At 41.8% G+C, this 19,705-nt stretch overlaps 1 protein-coding gene across 1 annotated transcript in view; it reads left to right on the forward strand.

Moving 5' to 3' along the window:
* HMGA2 (high mobility group AT-hook 2) overlaps positions 1-12,205 on the forward strand; it is a 107,489-nt gene extending 95,284 nt beyond the window's left edge. The window contains exon 5 of the mRNA XM_050325374.1: positions 9,082-12,205. Within this exon, the coding sequence (XP_050181331.1) occupies positions 9,082-9,129 (48 nt within the window). The 3' untranslated portion in view covers positions 9,130-12,205. The remainder of the gene's footprint in view (positions 1-9,081) is intronic.
* Positions 12,206-19,705: the final 7,500 nt, after the last annotated feature.

A 19,705-nucleotide genomic window follows, 5' to 3' on the forward strand; every position in this document is an offset into this window, starting at 1 on the left:
ATCTCCCCTTCCCGCAGTCCCTTTCCAGTGGGTACTTGGGGCTGGACCCGGGCGGCTGCTGCTCAGCCTTCCCGCATGGCTGGACCCTAATGAGGTGTGTGCGGCTCTTGGCTGCAAGTTTTCAATCTCTTTCTTATTACTTCAAAGCTGCTGCTCCAAGGTTCAGACAAGTTTGATCACTTGACAAAATCTCTCAGCTGGGATTCAAAAGGGAAGACGCTTTATTTTATTATTTATCATAGCAGATAGATAGCTGCTCCCAAACTGCTGTTGCCAGTGGCTCCATGGGCAGAGCCGCAATGCTTTCTTAAGTGATAAAGGATTGAAGGTGAATAACTTTTGGCAGTTGCTTCCTGTCTGTAACAAGTGCTCAATTTGAGGGGGAAAAGAAAAGCAGAATCAAAATCGAACAGACCTTACTTTATTTTTCTTTTCATATTCTAAATTAAGATGGGGGGGGAAGGGGCAGAAGCTAAACGATGTGGGTTTGACCTCAACTTCAAAGCCTCTACTAGTGTTTCCGTACTCCATTCTGGGAGACCTTTGCTGTAGTCCTTCCTCTGTCATTCAGCATAAAATATGTACAGAAACTGGTGCTGTTTTGAGTACCTCAAGGGGTCAGGGAGAAGGCAGACTCCCTCAGGTTTACCTGTATGGGCTCCAGTATCCTTTCAGGCTTTTCCATCTCCAGTACTGCAAGAAAGCAAAGCTAATGCAGTCACCCACAGCATTTCAGTGAACTAGACAAGTCTAAGAATTTTTAAAGGTTAGTATTAGTCTTCTTTTGCTCTTTCATCTAATTATGGACATACATATTAGTGGTTAGAGACTATTATTAGAGCCTCTGCTTGCCTTATGCTTCAGTCTGGATTTTGGCTGTGAATGCAGAGCAGTTTACCACTCCAGTTTACAGCCTTCACAAGAGGTTTATAAGAGCAGCTTCTCAAAGCTGGGGTTAGTCCAGCTCAGTTGGATATGTTTCTAACAGCACCACTGCCTTCTTTTTCTTAATATTTTATTTCCTTCCTACCAGAACTGTTTATATCTTGTAAGGTTGAAGCTCTCCAAGACAAAATACATCTCTGTCAGTGTTAGCATAGCACCTGCAATTGCTTCAAGTACCATTTTCACTTCAGGCCTGTGCTTTGCAGACTTTAAATGGTGTTTCCTGCAAAATTCTTCTGAGCGGTACTGAGATGTTGCTGGAGATTTTCAGTCTCCGTTTAATCACATGGGGAACAGATTTTTTTTTCGAAGTGTTTTGACCTGCTTAGGTCAAAAAGGCACTTGCTCTACTCAGATGCCAAAACGCGTTTAAGAAATCTGGCCTGACGTAATTTAGACAGCTGAGTCTCAATTTCAAAAGGCTTCAGCTGCACAGGCTTTGGTGCTGAGCGACCTGCTGCCTTGCAGAAACCTCTTTGCTGAGTTAACTTCAGGGCTGCTCTAAAATCCATGGCAAATTTGGACACCTGAAGCTGAGGTTCATTCAAGCCCATCTGTAAGAGAAGCTGAGAGGCAGAACCCAAGGCAGGTAATTTTTAAGATATCTAAATGTCAGTCAGCCTAATTCCTGTTTCTGGAAGTTCTCAGTGTAAGCCCTCCTGGATTTAAAAATCCTGTGTCAGATAAGCCCTTTCTATCAAAGTAACCAGAGAGACTCATTATCACTCCATTATATCAAACATAAGCTAAGAGATAGAGAAATGTTTTTGGTTCCCCCTTAATCTAACAGGAAGAAGATACTTGAATCTGTATTTAAAATAAACTTCTAACTTAAAGAGGAGTTTTCTGTCCTGTCCTGTCCTGTCCTGTCCTGTGGGAATCCTCCTGGGCAATGTCTTGGTCCCCTCCAGTTACCTGAACCTGTTGCTTAAGGACCAAAACTTGGCCAAATGTGGTGAGACACTTCCTCCAAAAGAGGAAGGGGATCTGTAAGAGTGGTTTCTAAATGTGCAAGGATGGTAACTCTCTCTGACCTTTACCAGCTGAGTCCCAGCACAGCCTCAGCAACTTCAGTCTGTCTGCCTCAGCTACTTCATTTCCTCCAACAGCTGGGGATGTGGATTATCCAGTAATCCCCACAAGCAGCCTTTTTGTTAGTCAAGCAGTCCTATTCCAGCAGTAAAAGGAGAGGACACACTCAATTTGCTTACTGACTATGCAATTCAAAAACCACTTGCTGGTCACCTGCAGGACAGCATCAGTTTTTTGCTTTATTCCCTCTGCTCCCTTTCTGTCTTTGACAGAATATTTGATTATTTATATAAAAATGGAGTGTCTTCAACAGAAGAAGATGCATCCTTTATACACAACAGTTTAGTGGAGAGGCTTCTTCCTAGAAGAGAGAAAACCCAGCTTGAAGTATCTACTTCAAATCAGAGAACATGGGGGTTTTAAAACAAGTGTACATGTGAATTTCCAAACCAATGCTATTGCATTCATGCATACTCTTATTTTTGCTGCCTGTTGTGCATTTCCTTCCTGAGTGTGAAAACTTTGAGGACATTGCTAAGTCAAAATGACCTTAAAGACACTTGCTATCCCGTAGACTGCTCCCAAGAGCATTAGGCAGCTCTTAACATGCCCACCAACAAGCATGTGGGCATCAGTACAGTCAAGCAGCAACTGCTTGCTTGCTGGTATCTAAATATTGAACTCATGCTATGGTCAAATCCATGACAAAGTGCATCATTAAACTCTAGGTCCATAGGAACTTAAACATTTAAAGTGAAAATGTTGGTTTGCAGTCCCTAAACCTCAACCCAAAAGATGCCCCATCATCTGTCATCTCTCTGTTTGTCTCCCTGTTTGTATTCAATGTCATTTAAGTACTGAAAGTTTTACTTCCTTGGGAGACCTGCCTGCTCACCATGGGTTTTCCTATGCCTTAGTCTATGACTACAGAAACAGTGCTGAGAGAGGGCAGGGCATCTCAGAACTGCTCTGTAGGCAGAGTTTTTAACTGTTTTGTTACCCACCAAGCTAAAGAATTTGTGCTCCTTCTACCATGCTATCACTTGCAGTGCACAGAAATTGCTTGCTTGTGGGCTGGTTTAGTCATATGTGTTTGAATACAAATTTTCTGTATTGACATTTCCTGAAAATCATGTTTTAATCCAGCAGTAAGAAGAGTTGTGTGGCTTTTTCTATATATGGTCATGGTGATCTCTTCTGCCTTAATAAATCCTTACGTTGTGATATGTGAAGTATATCTGCAACAATTTGAGCTCTGAATCCAGCTTCTGGAATTCAACTTTGCCTTACTGCTGAGTGATACTGTCACTGAGCTCGGTATTGTGTTTTGCAGAGAGTACAGTAGCTCAAAGCAGCAGGTCCCATCTTAAGCTTCACACAAAGGAAACAGACTACTCTGAGTGTCTGTTAGTGCTGTAAGCAATTTCTACAGCGGTTTGGTGCATTGGCTGTGGAGCAGTCAGGATGGCACTGTGTCTCAGCTGGGCAGAGTCTGGGCCCCTGCATTTGCTATAGAAGGCATCCGTTCCTATCCCTATATTTCAGGGTCTTCTCTGAAAATATTAGCTTGCATGCTAGCAGATTTCAGAGCAGTTAGCAGCAGACAATGGTCCACAGTTTGCAAGTTGCTCTTGTCAGCAGTTCTTTTTGACGTATCTATTCAAGCTTACCCTCGAGTTTAGCGGGCAGCGAGCAAAACCTGTGCCAATAGCTAATACTTCATTATAAAACAAAAACTCTGACTAATTCAGAGGCTCCATATGCAGCATTATTGTGATCCTGAAGCTCATTTCACAAAATGGGTTCTAGTTTTTTAAATCTGCAGTTCAGAAATTCATGAGCAAAAGGTGAAAATACTGAATTGCCAGCTGAATTGCCTTTGAGTTCCATGGGGCAAAGACAATTATTCTTAAAGCTTTGCCCCAGAGTATTAGAACAGAACAGACATTTTTACAAAAATACCAGTTACCCTTCTGCAGGTTGAGGAATGCTTTTCTCAAACACCAGTAGTTGTCCCTTCATCGGGTTTTGTTATAACCACTTAGTGGGAGTCCAGCAAAAAAAGAAATGCAGAGGACATACAAAGACCAAACTAAATATATCTGTTCTTGAGGTCACTAGGATGCTACTGGCTGCTTGTACTTCCAGAAAAATAGCTGCACCAACCAGATGTGGATCACCAGATGGAGATCTTGGGGTGAGGCAATGACTTTGACCTGAAAAGATGCTGAAGTTTAAATACAGTCATTTGTGGCACAGCTTCTTCTAGATGGTATCACTTCTGAGCCTGAGGAATGAATCACAGGATCACGGAGTTGTTAGGGTTGGAAGGGACCTCTGGAAATCATCTAGTCCAAACCCCTGCCAAGGCAGGGTCACCTAGAGCAGGTTACATAGGAAAGCAAGCAGGTGGGTTTTGAATGTCTCCAGAGAGGGACACCCCACAACCTCCCTGGACAGCCTGTTCCAGTGCTCTCTCACTCTCACAGTAAAGAAGTTCTTCCTTATGTTGAGTTGAAACTTGTTGTGTTTTAGTTTTGGCAAGTGCTCCTCATCCTGTTGCTGGGCACTGCCAAAAAGAGCCTGGCACCACCTTCTCGACACCTGCCTTTGAAATACTTATATGCAATAATGAGATGCCGTCTCAGTCTTCTGCTCTGTAGAATAAACAGGACCAGTTCCCTCAGTCCTCATAATAGAGATGCTCCAGTTCCTTACTTATTTTTGTTCCCCCTCTACTGGACCCTCTCCAGTAGCTTATTTTCTTTCTTGTGCTGAGGAGCCCAGAACTGGACTCCAGAACACAGTACTCCAGATCTGGCTTCACTAGGACCAAGTAGAGGGGAGGATCATCTCCCTCAACCTGCTGGCCACACTCTTCCCAGTGCACCCCAGGAACCTCTGAAGTGCATGTGCTAGTGCTTATCACTTTGCATATTTCTGCAGTATACACCAGTTTGTTTTTCCACAGTGGAGAAACTTAAAAAGCAGAGATGCAACTTTATAGCTCTGAAGAGGGTTCATGGATCCACAAATCTTAACACAGTTTTTCTGTGCCCATTGGGTGTCCGTAGGGATCACAGACAGCCACACAGGAGACCAGCACCTTTCTGGCCTATCTGCTAGTTACCAGATGAGATATCCAGGGCATTTAAAGCAGCCTCAGGGTCCTATCTTCATGCAACCAGATCCCACCCAGGTTGTCATATTTTAAAATTGTGTGTTGGGCAAACCCAAACAGATACTTCTAACTGAAGCCTGCTGTCCTGCCTCCTGGTTCTTTTTGTTACCTTCAGCACTGTTAAATCAGGGCTAACAACAGTGGTACCAGTCCCATGCAGAGTAGTCCTTCTGAGGGCAGATACCTTCTGTGAGTCACTGCAAAATACATGTCCTTTCCCTCCTGCTGGAGCCCAGCATATGTAAGAGTTGAGGGTCCAGGCTAGTGTCCACATCTGCCAGCCCCTTGCCAGTGATACCACTCAAGAAAAGACCTGTTAAACATCTGTCCACATAGGAGCTTTGGAGAAAGCTGCCTTGCAGCTCTGTTTTGGGAGAAACACCAGCTCCCTATCACTCTCTGCTTGACAAAGCAGTTACAGCAGTTAAGGGTGGAAACAGCTCAGAGTGCTGGCTTGCAGTTTGTCATACAATATCATGCTATGACCTGTAGCAACTCGGGATAAACATACCCATGCATGGCACCCTTGGATGACCAAGGACAGTATGTGCCAAGTAAAACTGCTTCTGCAGCAAGTCCCTGTGTCAATCAGCCCCTGAGGATACATGTATGGGGATGTACACACGGATGCACAGGAAGTCACCTGGGAGCAAGTTACCTTGTCTCAGGAGCAAGAATAAAACCTGAGTTATGCCCTGCAAGTATTTGTCCTATTCACCCTGAGCTCTTCATGGCTATGGCTTCCCTGTTAACCGGATTCGACATGGTCTGTAGCTTTCTCAGGTTTCTCTTTGCCATCTGTTAGCCCAACCTCTTGCTAGTTTGCTGCAATAGAAAACAAAAAACCAGGGGAGTAGCCCTTCAAGGCAAAACTGGGTCGATTAACATTTACGTTCAATTAACACGTCACTATTCTACCTCCACAACTACAGTGAATGCAACTAAAAAGTGAGAACAAGCTGAATTAAGGCTGCCATGTAACCTGAAACCTTTGTTTCTTGGCTGAAGCTTCTTCACCTTCCCCTGAGGTGCCCGGTGCCTGACTGCCAAGCCATGCACTTTAGTGAATCTCTGTCTGAAATGACTCAGCACAGAGCCAGTTTTCAATTTCCACAGGTTGCACAGTTCTCAAAATGCCTGGCCCCCTCCATCTTTTGGGAAGTGTATGTGCTTATGGTTGCTGTAGAGGTAGAGGGTGGGTTGAGGATCACAGCTGCACAACCTTCTGGTAATTGCAACCGGTTTTTCACGAGTGCAAAAAATCCCTCTCTGTTTCTGCCTTATACATTTGTATTTTCTCTTTAGTTCCTCTACTGACTTCTTCCTTTGGCTCCCTCCATGCATGTATGTCGGATTTGTACTATCCCTTTGTTTGAATTGTAAGCACTTCAGAGCAGCAATCATGTCTCCATCTGTTGTCTTGACAAGAGACTTACATGATAGTTTGGTTTAAAACCACTCAGCTGTAACTGAGCTATCTTAGGCTTTTGCAAGGAGTGAACAACAATCTGAACCCTTTGACAGCTTTTCTTCATGAAAAAAGTCTTTCCCAAGACTAATATGAATTTGAAATCTGCCAGTCTCAAATATTTTTAATAAGTAGTTTATTATTTAAATATTTGGGGGGGTTATCTTAATTTTTTGTTTCTCGTCCTTCACGGTCCTACAGGTATACACATTTGCATGCACATATGCAGATGAGAGCAACTCTTCCTTCACTGCATGAACACATATATGTATGAAGGAAGAGCTTCTCATTAATTTCCTTCATCACTACAGCAGGGGCTACAAGAAAAAAAAATACCGTGAAATTCACAGTAAAAACCACTAGAGTGGATGGCTTTTTAACTAAAAAGAGCTCTCCTGTGGCCACCCTGGCTTGGCTTTGAAGTATGTCCTTCCACATACTTTGCCTCTCCCCCATCCTTCTTACACTGTGATCGGAAGTCTACCTTCATGGAAAATGAGTTCATCAGGTTTCAGTAGTCTCCTGGCAAGCCAAGCATGAAACAAAGAGAGCTGCCGCTCTGCACCCACACGTGTGCTGCTGCCTTCCAGGAAACAATAATCAGAGGCTCAGGGCTGACCGCAGTGCTGTAAGAAATTAAGCGTGTGATCATCATCAAATATCAAAACATGTCTACCTGTATTATGTTAAGAGCACAGAACCCACAGTTGTAATTTTTAACTGAAATACTTGGCTTGGATGCAAAGCTGGGGTTTTCCACGATCATTCCGAGTTCTGAATTGCCAAGTCTCAAACCAACACGTTTTGCACTGTCTCTCCACATGCAGCCCAGATCAACCCTCATGTAGGTGCTTGATTTTTATTCTTAACTGAAATGTTGTAACAGTTACTGGATTCGATGGGCTGTTAGGCTCAGGTCCCCCCAGCCCCATGGCACCAGGGACAGAGTAAAATTCGCTTGACCGTTTTGTGAGTTGGGGATCATTTTTGTTGCAGCACTGCAAATATAGCCTGCTACAGCTGGACACAAGTTGTTGTGAGGAAGAAATTGTCCATCTTGTGATAGATCAGTGTCCTCTGGAATTTAAGTATTAATTGAAAATTCAGGGTCAGAGGGCAGCTGGCATTTGATTTTGCTCTTTCCCCTGTCCATGGCTTTGATCATGCTACATCTTTCTTTGTGTCTGGTGCTCAAGATGGTACCCCAGGGTCACAGCCTGGTTCCTAGTCAAGAGGTATAAAACTACTGCCTTAAATATCTGAAGCCCCAGCTTTAGCAGGGGGGCATGAAGCAAGAGGAGGGAGCATTTCCTTCATGCTTTTCACTTTTCCCACATAACCCAAAGCAGACTAAACAAAACCAGTGTGAAATCTCATGGCTTGATGCTGCTATGGTTATATTTTTTAAGCTGTCATGCATTCATTTATAGTAATGTTTATTCCCTGGGTTTACAGCTTTTTTTTCAGCCTTTTCTTGCAGTGAGGTGGGGGGGGAGGTCAAAACCTTCTGAAAGAAGATTGCAGTGAGCAGTGGCCTGTGATTAAAGCGCAGTGTTTTTCCTTGATGCCGCTCCTCTGCAGCAGTGTCACACATGGTAGCATTTAGGAGCCCTTCACAGCTGAGGTGTTTCAAACACTAATGAATGGAAGTTTGGTTGCATAAGGCAGGCAAGCTTTAAGGCAAGCTTTGCTGAATGGTGTACTGTAGTGGCCTGGGAAAGGAAGAGAGTTATAAATTGTGTCAGTTAGCCACCCAGACAAAATGAAGCCATGTGGAAAATCAAATCTATTAAAGTATGAAGACTGTTATAAGCTGTTTTAAGCGGTCATTCTTCAAAGGTCTCAGTTGGCTGAGGAGGCAAATTCCTCTTCTTCCTAGATCTTTTTCATGTGCTGTCTTAGGCAGTGATGTGCAGTGTTTGATAAAAAACAACTTTTCACTGACAGGCCCTTTTATTATAAATGTTTATTGCCCCCAGTTCACCACCCATGTCCTGAAAGGTACTGCACATTCATTAAAAAAATCAGGATAAGAGCATCACATTTGGTCAGGCTTGCTGAAGGTAAACATGAAGCAGTACAAGGGCCAATGAGGAGGAGAAGGAGAGCAACAGCTTATCATTGGATACCTGCTAAAAATGTTTTCTGTCTTCTAGTTGTCCATGTCTGCTGGCCATAGGAGACCTATGACAGAGCATGGCACAGATTACTTTTTCTTGACATCTCCTGGGGTAGAAGAAAAGCCTGGCAAGGCAAAGTGGTGGAATCAGAGAGCAGGGTAGCTTCCTCTCCTCCCCAGGTTTGCTTCTTGAGATGTCACAGCAGCTGTAAAGAGCATTTTATTAGCTCAGGAGGTAATTGTCAGCTGTGTGAGAGAACAGTGAAGCAGCAGCCTAAGATGCATGGTATTATATTCATATTATTATCATATATTATTGCTGTTTGTGTATTCTAGGAAGAGACTGAAGAAACATCCTCACAAGAGTCTGCAGAGGAAGACTAGGACACCGCACCATGCAATTTCTACCTCAACAGCAGTCTTTTGAAGGGAGAAGACACTGCCTTGACCACTTACTTTCTATTGCCATGATCTTTCCACTTTTGCCTAATAGGGGGGGTTGGGGGGGGGCGAGGGGAATCACATAACCTTAAAAAGGATTTGACTAATCATCTTGTAATCCCTTCACAGTCCCAGGTTTAGTGAAAAACTGCTGTAACACAGAGGGGACACAGATTAACGATGCAACTTTTAATTACTGTTTTCTTTTTTCCTATTAATAGTTTGAGTTGCTAAGTAAGGGTGAATGGGTCCAGAAGAGCTCCAAATCAGGTTTATGTCATTCACTGCACTACATATAAACAAGAAACTTTTAACATAGTCATTATAATGGGCATTGAAATAGGAAAGGCTGGGTGTTGTAACACTTACGCCTTGTGACATTTCCAACAACCCACTCCCTACTTAGCGAGCTCCCTGTTTTAGATCACCAAAGATAAGGGATAGATACTACTCTTTTTCTTTTGTAACCTTCTGATAGACTTGTACTTGATTTTTTATTTTTTTGGTAAGACTTACTGTTATTTCAGGAAAAAAAAAGAAAGCTGATCTTTCACTTTGTTCAGCTGGTAATCAGAAGAAAGAAATAACGTGAAAATGGTACTTTCATTTTGCAAGAGGGAAGAAAGACAAAGATACGTTGTATAGTTATAGATACAAACATATCAGCAGAAGTAGTAGTAAACAAAATGAACAGCCCTTATCACCTGGATAATAGGAAGCCACTCTGTAGATTGAGGCATTTTCTGTGGAAACTAAAACGACTGACACCAAACTCTCTTATGCCATTAGTGACTAAGTCTTTATCGATAAAGGTGTTTCAAAACATACAAAATGGTACCTAAAAATTAATTACGCATTTATTTGAACAAAAATAATCCAGATTTTTGCTTAGTTTTAACTAATTCTCCTCACCCTGTAACAGTATTTTGAAAGAACTGAATATCTCCTCATTACTCATCAGTCACAATGTTAGAACCAACACCGTGTACCTCAGCTAAGTTTGTTTATTACCTTAAGCAATGTATTTTGACATAGGATGGTTCACTGAGCACCTCTGTGCCAGTGGCATTTCTCCATCTTTTCATTCAAAGCAGCACTTTTAGCACCAGATGCAATATTACCCCACTATTCAATACTACCTCTGATTTTTACAAATAACTCAACAGACTGATAAATACATGCTGCTATACACATTCAATGCAGGAAATTTTTATTGGGTAGATAATAATGAGTATCTGCATTCTCCCCTTCTTTCTAGTTCAACATTATTTGCAGTTAAGGAAGCAATGTCTTTTTTGTGTTTCAGCATGACTGTGTGTTTTTCTTTCGCTTGATTTGTTTGGTTTTTTTCTCTTTGTGTGGATTTTGGGGTTTTTTTTGTTTTGTTTTGTTTTATGTACTTATCCTATTCTCTGCTAGACTTCTGTGTAATGTACTGTTAACTTGAATATATTTTTGTACTGAATTGCTGATAGGTTTGGGAAATAATTTTCTTCAGTGACACTACATGACATAGAAAAAATTTAGCTGTAATGTTTAAATATTACTGTCCAAGTTTGTACCTCAAATTTATTGTTTAAAGGAATGGACTAATTGATTGACAAAGACCTACCTCCAGACTTTAAATGGAATGAACTTGTTACTTTCAGCATTAGTTTTGAGATGTTTGAAACAGTTAGGACTGCAACTAATCCCTAATTCAAAACTATTTTTGTAAAATAACTTGTGGAAAATGAACACATTTTAAATTACTTTCGTATTAAAAAAAAAAAACTAACAAAAAAAACCTTCAAAGAAACTTGAAGCTTTGTAGGTGGAAAGCAGCAAGCTCAGCTTTTGCATAATGCAATCACAAATATGTGTTTAAAAAAATAATTAGTAGATTGTAAGAAAATACTTGACAGGTATTTTCATGTATTTTAGACATATGTGATTTTGTAATGTTTCAGCCAGATTTATTTTAAATGCTTCTTATGTAGAGGTTTTTTATTCTCCCCTCTCTGACTTTTGTTGTTCCTTCTCTCTCTCCCCCCTCCAATTTCATTTTCTCTGTTTCTGTTTTATTTCCCTTCTTCCTCTCTTTCCTAGTCAGTACTTTGTACCATTGTATTAATAACTGGGCCGGGGGTAGTTTCTCAGGAAGGCATCTCTGGTATGGCTTTAGTACTGAGCCAAATGCAGTTAAAGATTACTTACTGGCTTCTTCCAAGAGGCAGTGTCAAGAAATACGGACCTCCTCGAAAGACTGAGAGGGTTCAGTAGTGGAAATTGCTGAGAAAGAGCTGATCAGAGTATCACAACTAGACATGTTAATATTAAGTGAAAGAGAAATCCTAGCTATACAGTAGTTCTAACAGGCCAATTCCAGTGTCACTTGAAGGCAGTAAAAGGAATTCTGCTGGCATTAAAGGGCATTGAATCAAGCCTTAGCAAGTCCCTTTTATGATTTAAGGGGTTTTTTTGCATTTTCTAAAACCACAGTATTCAGTGGATGACACAGAAATAATTGCTGGGTGTATGTCACTCTTCAACCTCCGAGAAACTTACCACTCTGATGGACTGAATCTTACATTTTCTATATATTGTAGTACAATCAAAACACATTACTACCTCTTAGGGCCTACTATACCTCATTTTTTCAGACTGAAAAATTGCATGTGACCATTGACTCAGTGAGAACATCATAAAATTTTTTTATATGTATAGTTTATTTTTGTGGGAGATAAATTTTATACGACTGTTCTTTGCTGTTATTGGTCACTGCTAACTATGACTGGACATGTAACTCTTCTACCATTTCTGCAAGAGAGGTGTGTTTGCAGGAAAAAAAAAATCACTTCAAGATGTTTAACTACAGTGTACTTTTCCTTTTGAGTGTCTTCTAACTCTTTGCTTTTTTCTTCATGTAGAGTTGGTGTCTATGATTGTTCTTCAAATCGCTTGCTTGTTGAAAATGTTCCTTTAATGGATTATCACAGTCTGTTCAGCACAATAAACATAATAGCCTCTGTGATCCCCATGTTGTTTGATTCTTAGACTTTTGTCACAGTTCCATAAAAAAAGTAATAAAGTTGGGTCACAGTGACCAAATTTGTAAAATCTTTACATGCAAGTAGCCTTTTTTTGTCCTAGGACCATAGGCATGTGCCTGAGAAGAAGTGCATTTGCTCTTGGGGGCACCAGGGGTGGGCGCTTAACAGAGGGACACATCTCATGAGGCTCCCCAAAAGGTTCCCATTCCTGGCCTGGAACTGGCTGTGCTAAAGTAAGGACTAAACCATGCACTTGGGGACCATCAATCCTACCTTCTAGACAGGGAACATCATAGCATGGGCCAGGCTGATACGGGTTTTGTTGCCTGATCTCAGATGTGCCTCTAGGGAGTCCACCAAGTTGACAAGCCTTCTCTTTTTAGGCAAGATTGCAGGATTGCAGTTTGTACCCTGGTTCATGGAGTTTCCATTATGCAGCATTAGTTAGAAACAGCAGGTACTCAGAGCAGCAGCCACAGGGATGTGGCTGGGTACAGTCTGCAGCACAAATTGAAGAGCTCAGGAAACTGCATTAGAACTCAGACACCCCCAAGATTGTCACAGGCAGGTTGGGCAGGATTTTTCTGACTTCTGTTTTTCATTTGCTCTTATATGGTCTCTTGGCCTGTTACAGTGAGATTTAAAGTCATAAAATCATAGAACTGAATCACAGAATATCCTCCGTTGAAAGGGACCCACAAAGATCATCCAACTCCTGGCCCTGCACAGGACAGCCCCAAGAATCCCACTATGAGCCTGAGAGTGTTGTCCAAACCCTTCTTGAACTTTGTCAGGCTTGGTCCTGCAACCGCTTCCCTGAGGAGCCTGTTTCAGTGTCAAACCACCCTCAGGGTAAAAAACTTTTCTTAATATCTAACCTAAACCACCCCAACACTTTTGAGGCCATTTCCTCGGGTCCTGTCACTGGTCACCAGAATTAGAACAGATCAGTCCCTGCCACTCCACTTCCCTTTGTGAGGAAGTTGTAGACTGTGATGAGGTCTCCCCTCACTCTCCTCTTCTCCAGGCTGAACAAACTAAGTCACCTCTGCTGTTCCTCATGTGGCTTCCCCTCTAGGCCCTTCACCATTCATAGCCCTTCTTTGGATGCTCTCTAGTAGCTTTATAGCTGTTTTATATTACGGTGCCCAAAACTGTAGACAGGGCTTGCGGTGAGGCCATTCAAGTGCAGAGTGGGACAATCACCTCCCTGATCTGGCTTAGTCTGCGGTGCATGTCTGTTGACTCATGTTGGCAGCCATTCCACTCTCACCTTAGGGATTGTCCAGTTATAATTTCCTGGGATGTGTAGGTTTACACATTCTTTGTGTTCACTCATTTGCAGACTCTCCAGCTAATCTCTGTTGGTCAGATAACCACTGCTTTGCCAAGGGCTTCATGGCATGTTTCCTTTGGGCTCAGTTACTTGTAAAATAACCAAAATACAATCACAAAAAAGCCATTAAGAAACAACACCCATTCGGTCCCAAGTCAGATGTAAGTAATTACATTCATCACATTGTATTTCCTCTTCTGTTTTGTCACCCTGCTTGGTGTATTAAAAGATTGTTCCAATTTTCAGTCTTCCTAGTGGTCATCCTCCCTATGGTTGCCATCACTTTGTTCATCTTGCTATTTTATCTGGTGTGATGCTCCAGCTGTAGTCCACTGACCTGATGGATCAGCCAAGTGGCTGAACTTCTGCTGCTCTGTGCTTAACTCCTCTCTACTTTGTAGTTATTCCTCCAGCTTGCTTCACTTCTGCTTCCCTTCTCAGGGAATCTCCCAATAAATTTTTGCACACTTTATTCCATAGACTATTTGTACGTATAAAAACTAAGTGGCTTCTGCAGGATTGAGGCCTGTGTTTGTCTAGCAGCTGAGTGTACTTTATCCAAGATGCCTGTGACAAGAGTCATATTAAGTTTATGCTTTTGTTTTCCACTCCCGTAACATTTCATCCACACAAAGATGGGGGGAATTATTGAAAGCTGCCACTGCCAGTGCCTTGCACACCTTTTTAATTGTCCATAGCTCTTTTCAAAACCAAACCATCTGGTCTAGGTCATCATTAGAAACAGGATCCAGTGCAATGACAACATGTTCTCCTGATCACACAAGAGGAGTCAGATTTGTCACGCCTCTAGCTTCACCTGAAGCCTGAATGAAGCAGTGTTTTCCTGCTGTGTGCCAGGATGGGAGACACTAGTGATGCCGAAACCTCAGTCCTCTTGCCACCCCACCTCACATACACATGAGGAGCAAAACCACTCCATGCATTCACTCCACCTTGCTTCAGGACATCCCTGTCATGCAAGTCCTGCTCTAGCAGAGTTGGTGCTCCAACCAATCCTCATGTCCTCCAGTTGGAATGATGAGTTCTGCTGCTGCTCTTACCCTCTGGGCTGATTCACCTCCATGTGACTGTAAGGTTAACATGTCTTTTTTCTTCACACCTTTTACTTCCCTTTGCCACCCAAACAACTTTTTGGCCTATTGGAAATGGTTTTTATTTCTTTCCTTCCCACCTGTGATTTCATGCTTCTCCTTTATTGATCCAGACTTGCAGTGCACATGTTCCAGTATTCAAGAAAAGGAAAGCATCTTCCTGTAATTAAACATCCTCTGAAGATACCTGAATGTAATTACAATTACCCTTTAAAATAACAGTCCACTGTGGCAGAAGTTTAAGTGGGAAGCAATCTGCCTATTCACACTCTAAAATGAGATTGCAGATGGTTGTGCTCCAAACCTGCAGCCCAGAATTACAATCAACTTTTATCTGCTAGAAAAAGCAGAAATTGAAACACTAGGAGCAGAAATTGAAACACTTTTAAGACACAAGTCTTAAAAGTGCTTCCCTACTAAGATGGGGCTAATTAAACACAGCTAAAAACATTAGCACTGTCACATGAAGGAGGAGCTTTACGTTGTTAATAACGGTTAGGGTAAAACTGGAGCCAAACATATGCTACATTAAGGCATGCTATTAAAATAATCAGTGAAAGAAAATAACAAATGAAATCTGGGTGGATATGAAAAACCAATGGCAGGCAGAAACATTAATTAGCCAGAGAGGAAACTTAGCAAAGACAGAAGTCCCATCAAAAAACAAGATTATATTATGTTATTTATGAATGTCAGCTATAAAATATTATGTGGGACCACCAAAGATTATGATTTTAATTAAAGGGGGTTTTAATTCAGAAAATCTATTAAATATATCTAGCCCCTTAAGGCATTTTATTCTTAGTTCAGGGAGTAGGAAGAAAAATAAGCACATTTTTATTGCATTGGAACACATTTGCCATAAAACCATAGTTTTAGCAATATCACATAATAAAAAGTAAAATTTAAACCAACATTTGAAAACAAATCAGCTCAACAGATGCACAGAGGATGTAGTTTTGGCCCTGTATAACTGCAGAATATTGTCTTTGAAGCTACATCACAGTCTGAGATAGGGATTTTATGAGGTCCGACATGCTCAGAAGGTGTTTGCAATTAATTGCTGCTCCTAGACTCTACCTGTGCTTGGGGCCAAGACAAATTAATACCTGTCTAAAGCGCTAACACTGTTTTTGTCAAAGGTTCCTAATGTGCTCAGTTTGGGATGGTGTAGGTTTGGCATTTATATCCTAACAAACAGACAGTAACTTCAATGAGATCCAAGACCTGGGGAGTGTCACCTGCTGGAGTTCCCCCCACGATGCAGACTTTGTATCTTCCCACATATGGCTGTTGTATTACGAGCAATGCCCTTGAGGTTCATCTCACTGTACGGTTGTAGTCCCCACAGGTCTCAGAGGTACCACCGTGACAGGTCAATAAGTGACCCTACATTTTTGCAGGGAGGAAGGGATCATACCCTAAACAAAACTGTGTGTGGCAAAGCTCATGATATAGAACTTGTGCTGGAGGTGGCCATTACAAAAACCGCACTCTCACTTTTGCAAGCAGTTTACAATCACAAGGGGCATCTCTGGTTGGTTTTGGGTATGTGTAACTATATAGCAGGACCATAACTGCATCTATATAATTTTAACACTTTTTTAAAAAATTGAATTTTCCAAAGGCTACTGGTGATTCTCCATTATCTGTACCCCTGGCACACTCAACAAAGTGTTGTACTGTATTTAAAACAACAACACAGCAATGACACAGCTCAGGGTAGGAGACTAGAATGAATGTCAGAAACCTTGTATTATCCAGACCAGTAAGTACATTTTTTTAATAAATAAGTTTCAGTGCATCATTATTCACAGTTTTGGAGAAGGAAAGGTTACATTTTGTAATTAAAATCTTTGGAATGAAACTGCTTCATCAGCACTTAATTATCTGTCCTGGGAATGGAAGCTGGCTTCCTTCTATCAGAATTTGACACAAAACTCTTTGGTTTGGTTATATGTACATGTTTACATGAAAACGGTCCCCATCCTTCTTAACCTATACAGAAAATTAAATTGTATAGCTCCTGATTTCAATAGGAAATAAGAGAGGAAAATAGGAAGATTTAATTTCCTATGGAACACAGGAAGCCTTCATAATCTTTTGTCTGTCCCCTTTCCCTTAACAACTTCAAGGCTATTTCCATTCTTTTCAGTAATTATTCTTGACCTGGAAAAGATGACCTCTACTATTGCCTTTTTCGCATGAGGGCTTGACATAGACCAGCTTGTAGTGCATAGATTTACCTTTGCACTTCTCTGAACTCTACATTATGGGGAATTTTCAAGGTCTAAAATACACTCGTAGGACATGCAGCCCTGAAAGTAACTGGTCATGGATCAATAATGGCTTTTCTCATAACACCAAAACCTGCAAATCATGAGGCTAAATAGACACAGTTTGGGGTGCACACAAATTGCAGAGGCAAGGAAGAAAACAGTAATGGCGAGTTAGGTGAAATTTCACTGGAGCTGCTTAGGGCAATGAGTGTTAGGCATAATTAATCTATTTCATGGAAATGAAGTCTAGACAAAGTTGCAACCTCTGCTCTGTAGACAAAACCTTGTGAAAGATATTTTATTGTTATTATAGTAAATTATGTGGGGGAAAAAAAAAAAGGCAAGAGAAAAACAGAAGTGGAAAAAAGAGAGACAGAGCAGGGCAAATAGCATTGGGAAGTGTGGCCAGAGGAAAGCTTAGCAAGAGTGCTTTTACCCAAGTGCTAACTACAAAGACTAAACCTGTGAGCAAAGAAGCTGCTGTTCCTGCTCTGCTTAGGAGACCAGACTCATCATGTTCCTCACAAAGAGGCAAGCTTAAGACAGGCAACGCCTGACTCAATTTGTCTTTCTAAAGGAAAGGATCCTACGTCCAGGATTCTGAATTTTGGCTAATTGCATGTCTTGGATATGGAAAAGTGTTCAAAAACAGTAACGTGCACACATGCAGAGCTGAGCAGAGGACATCCCAAAGAGTATTAGCAGGTTGGAACTGCTTCCCCTACTCACACGAGCTGTTTGAGATGGAAGGCTGCCTATATTGTGGCGTTTACAAAACTTGCTTTCTTTCTTTATGAAAATTCAGAAGCTGACACACAGTTCGTAATAATCTTAACATTCTGTTGTTTGCTTAAGCATAGCTATGAGTTACCCTAGAAAATTAAAAATGAGTTAACAGATCAATAAACAATTCAAAAGTAACCACTCCCTGTCTGCCCCACACTCTCACAGCTAGTGCACCAGCTCCATTGCACTCTACAATGGAGTTTCTTTGCAATACCCTTACTGGTAAGATCAGGATTTCTTCTGAAGTGCCTTTGAAAGCTCACAAGCATGATACAGTCTAGGAACCTTAGTCTAGACGATAATGATCATCCTGTTCCAAGGACCTGAGGTACTTAGTATTTTGCAGGGTCTGGTCTTGAACTTGTCCTCACTTTAGTTCCTTCCCTAAGGTTACTGTACTGTACATAGAGTGTTAAATTGGTTAACATGAGGTTTCCCTTTCACCCATTGTTGTGGGTTTCAGTAAAACTATGCAGTGGAGACTAGGCAGAGAAAAGCCATTCTCTTCATCTGAGAATTTCTTATTTTTGTAATTCAACACAACTACACCAGCCCCACTGTTTTGCAATGGGTGTTTGAGATGTGCAGACTTGATTTTACACTTCTGGGAAGGCGATGCACAGGGATGTAAGGCTATGGTCACCTTAGCTCAGTATCTGTCTCTGTTTCCCAGTGACAGAAGTCCAAAGGCTTCCCTGCTCCAAGGGCACTGAGTCCCCCAGTGACAGGACCCTGCAATTATGTCATGAGTACAAACCTCTGGGATGAGCTGTTCTCCTCCATCACATGCACCAAGACAGTTCAAGTCACTTAGAGAGCATCAGTAAAATGAGTGGGTGCCTTTATAGTCTATGGAGGTGAAAGGGACTGCACTAGAGCAGCCACACCATGTTTTTACTTGAGACAAACACCCACTAGCTAAGGAGAGCTGACCCCAGAAAGCAGTGGGATGGTAGTAAATAAAAAAGTTAAGTGTTTGGTGTTGATGAAAAGTTAGTGTGTTTTTCTTCAGTTAAAGGTCAAAGAGTAGCCAGATTGAACAGGTTTCCTGCATTTAGGAGGAGATATGTGTCACCAAGCTTTAGTCATTTAAATGTTAGATGTCTCATCTAAGGTTTTCATCAGCCAGAGGGCAATCTGTTCCTTCCTAAAATATGGGTCTAAGCTGGGTGGGACGAATCACTCATCCCTCCCCACTGACTGTTCAGGAAGCTGAGACAGTGATGTTAACTTAGTTCAAAAGCAAGGGAATATGGGTCATTTCCAATTACATTGCTGAGCTGAGCTGAGCACTCCTACTCATGAGCAATTGCTCTAACCCTTGCACTCCTCTTCCAGATGTGTTTCCAAAGGGAGATAAGTCAGTTGTCTTAATCATATGCACAGCGTAGGTGCATAAAATACAGAATGGGATTCAGGCTCCGTGTCCCAGTGTCACAGAAATAACTGAGTGCAGACTGGGAGAGGGACGGGGTCAGTATAGACAGTCATCTCCCCTCTGAGCCAGCACAACCAATTGCCTGGAGCAATTCCCATACCTGCCCTTTGTATGTCACTCATCAAAGGCTAGGTTAATATTGTGGTTTAACCCCAGCTGGCAACTAACCCCCACACAACTCACTCTTTCCCAGGGGAGTGAGAGAGACAATCAGAAGAGTAAAAATGAGAAAATTCTTGGATTGAGATAAGGACAGTTTAATAGGTAAAGCAAAGCTGCATACGTAAGCAAAGCAGAACAAGGAATTGATTCACCACTTCCCATGGGCAGGCAGATGATCAACCTTTTTCCCCATGTGCCGACTGGACTGATCTCACGGGAAAGTCTGCTGCCTCCTTGAACTCAGGTAAGAGACATTACTGAAAGACTCCCTGGATCAATTCAGCCCTCTGATTATTAACCACTTCTACACGTTGTCTTCAACTACCTGAAAAGAGATTGTAGCAAGGTGGGGGTTGGCCTTTTCTCCCAGGCAA

This window comes from Myiozetetes cayanensis, unplaced genomic scaffold (genome assembly GCF_022539395.1).
Source record: "Myiozetetes cayanensis isolate MyiCay16 unplaced genomic scaffold, myiCay2020 scf3, whole genome shotgun sequence".
Taxonomy (NCBI): domain Eukaryota; kingdom Metazoa; phylum Chordata; class Aves; order Passeriformes; family Tyrannidae; genus Myiozetetes; species Myiozetetes cayanensis.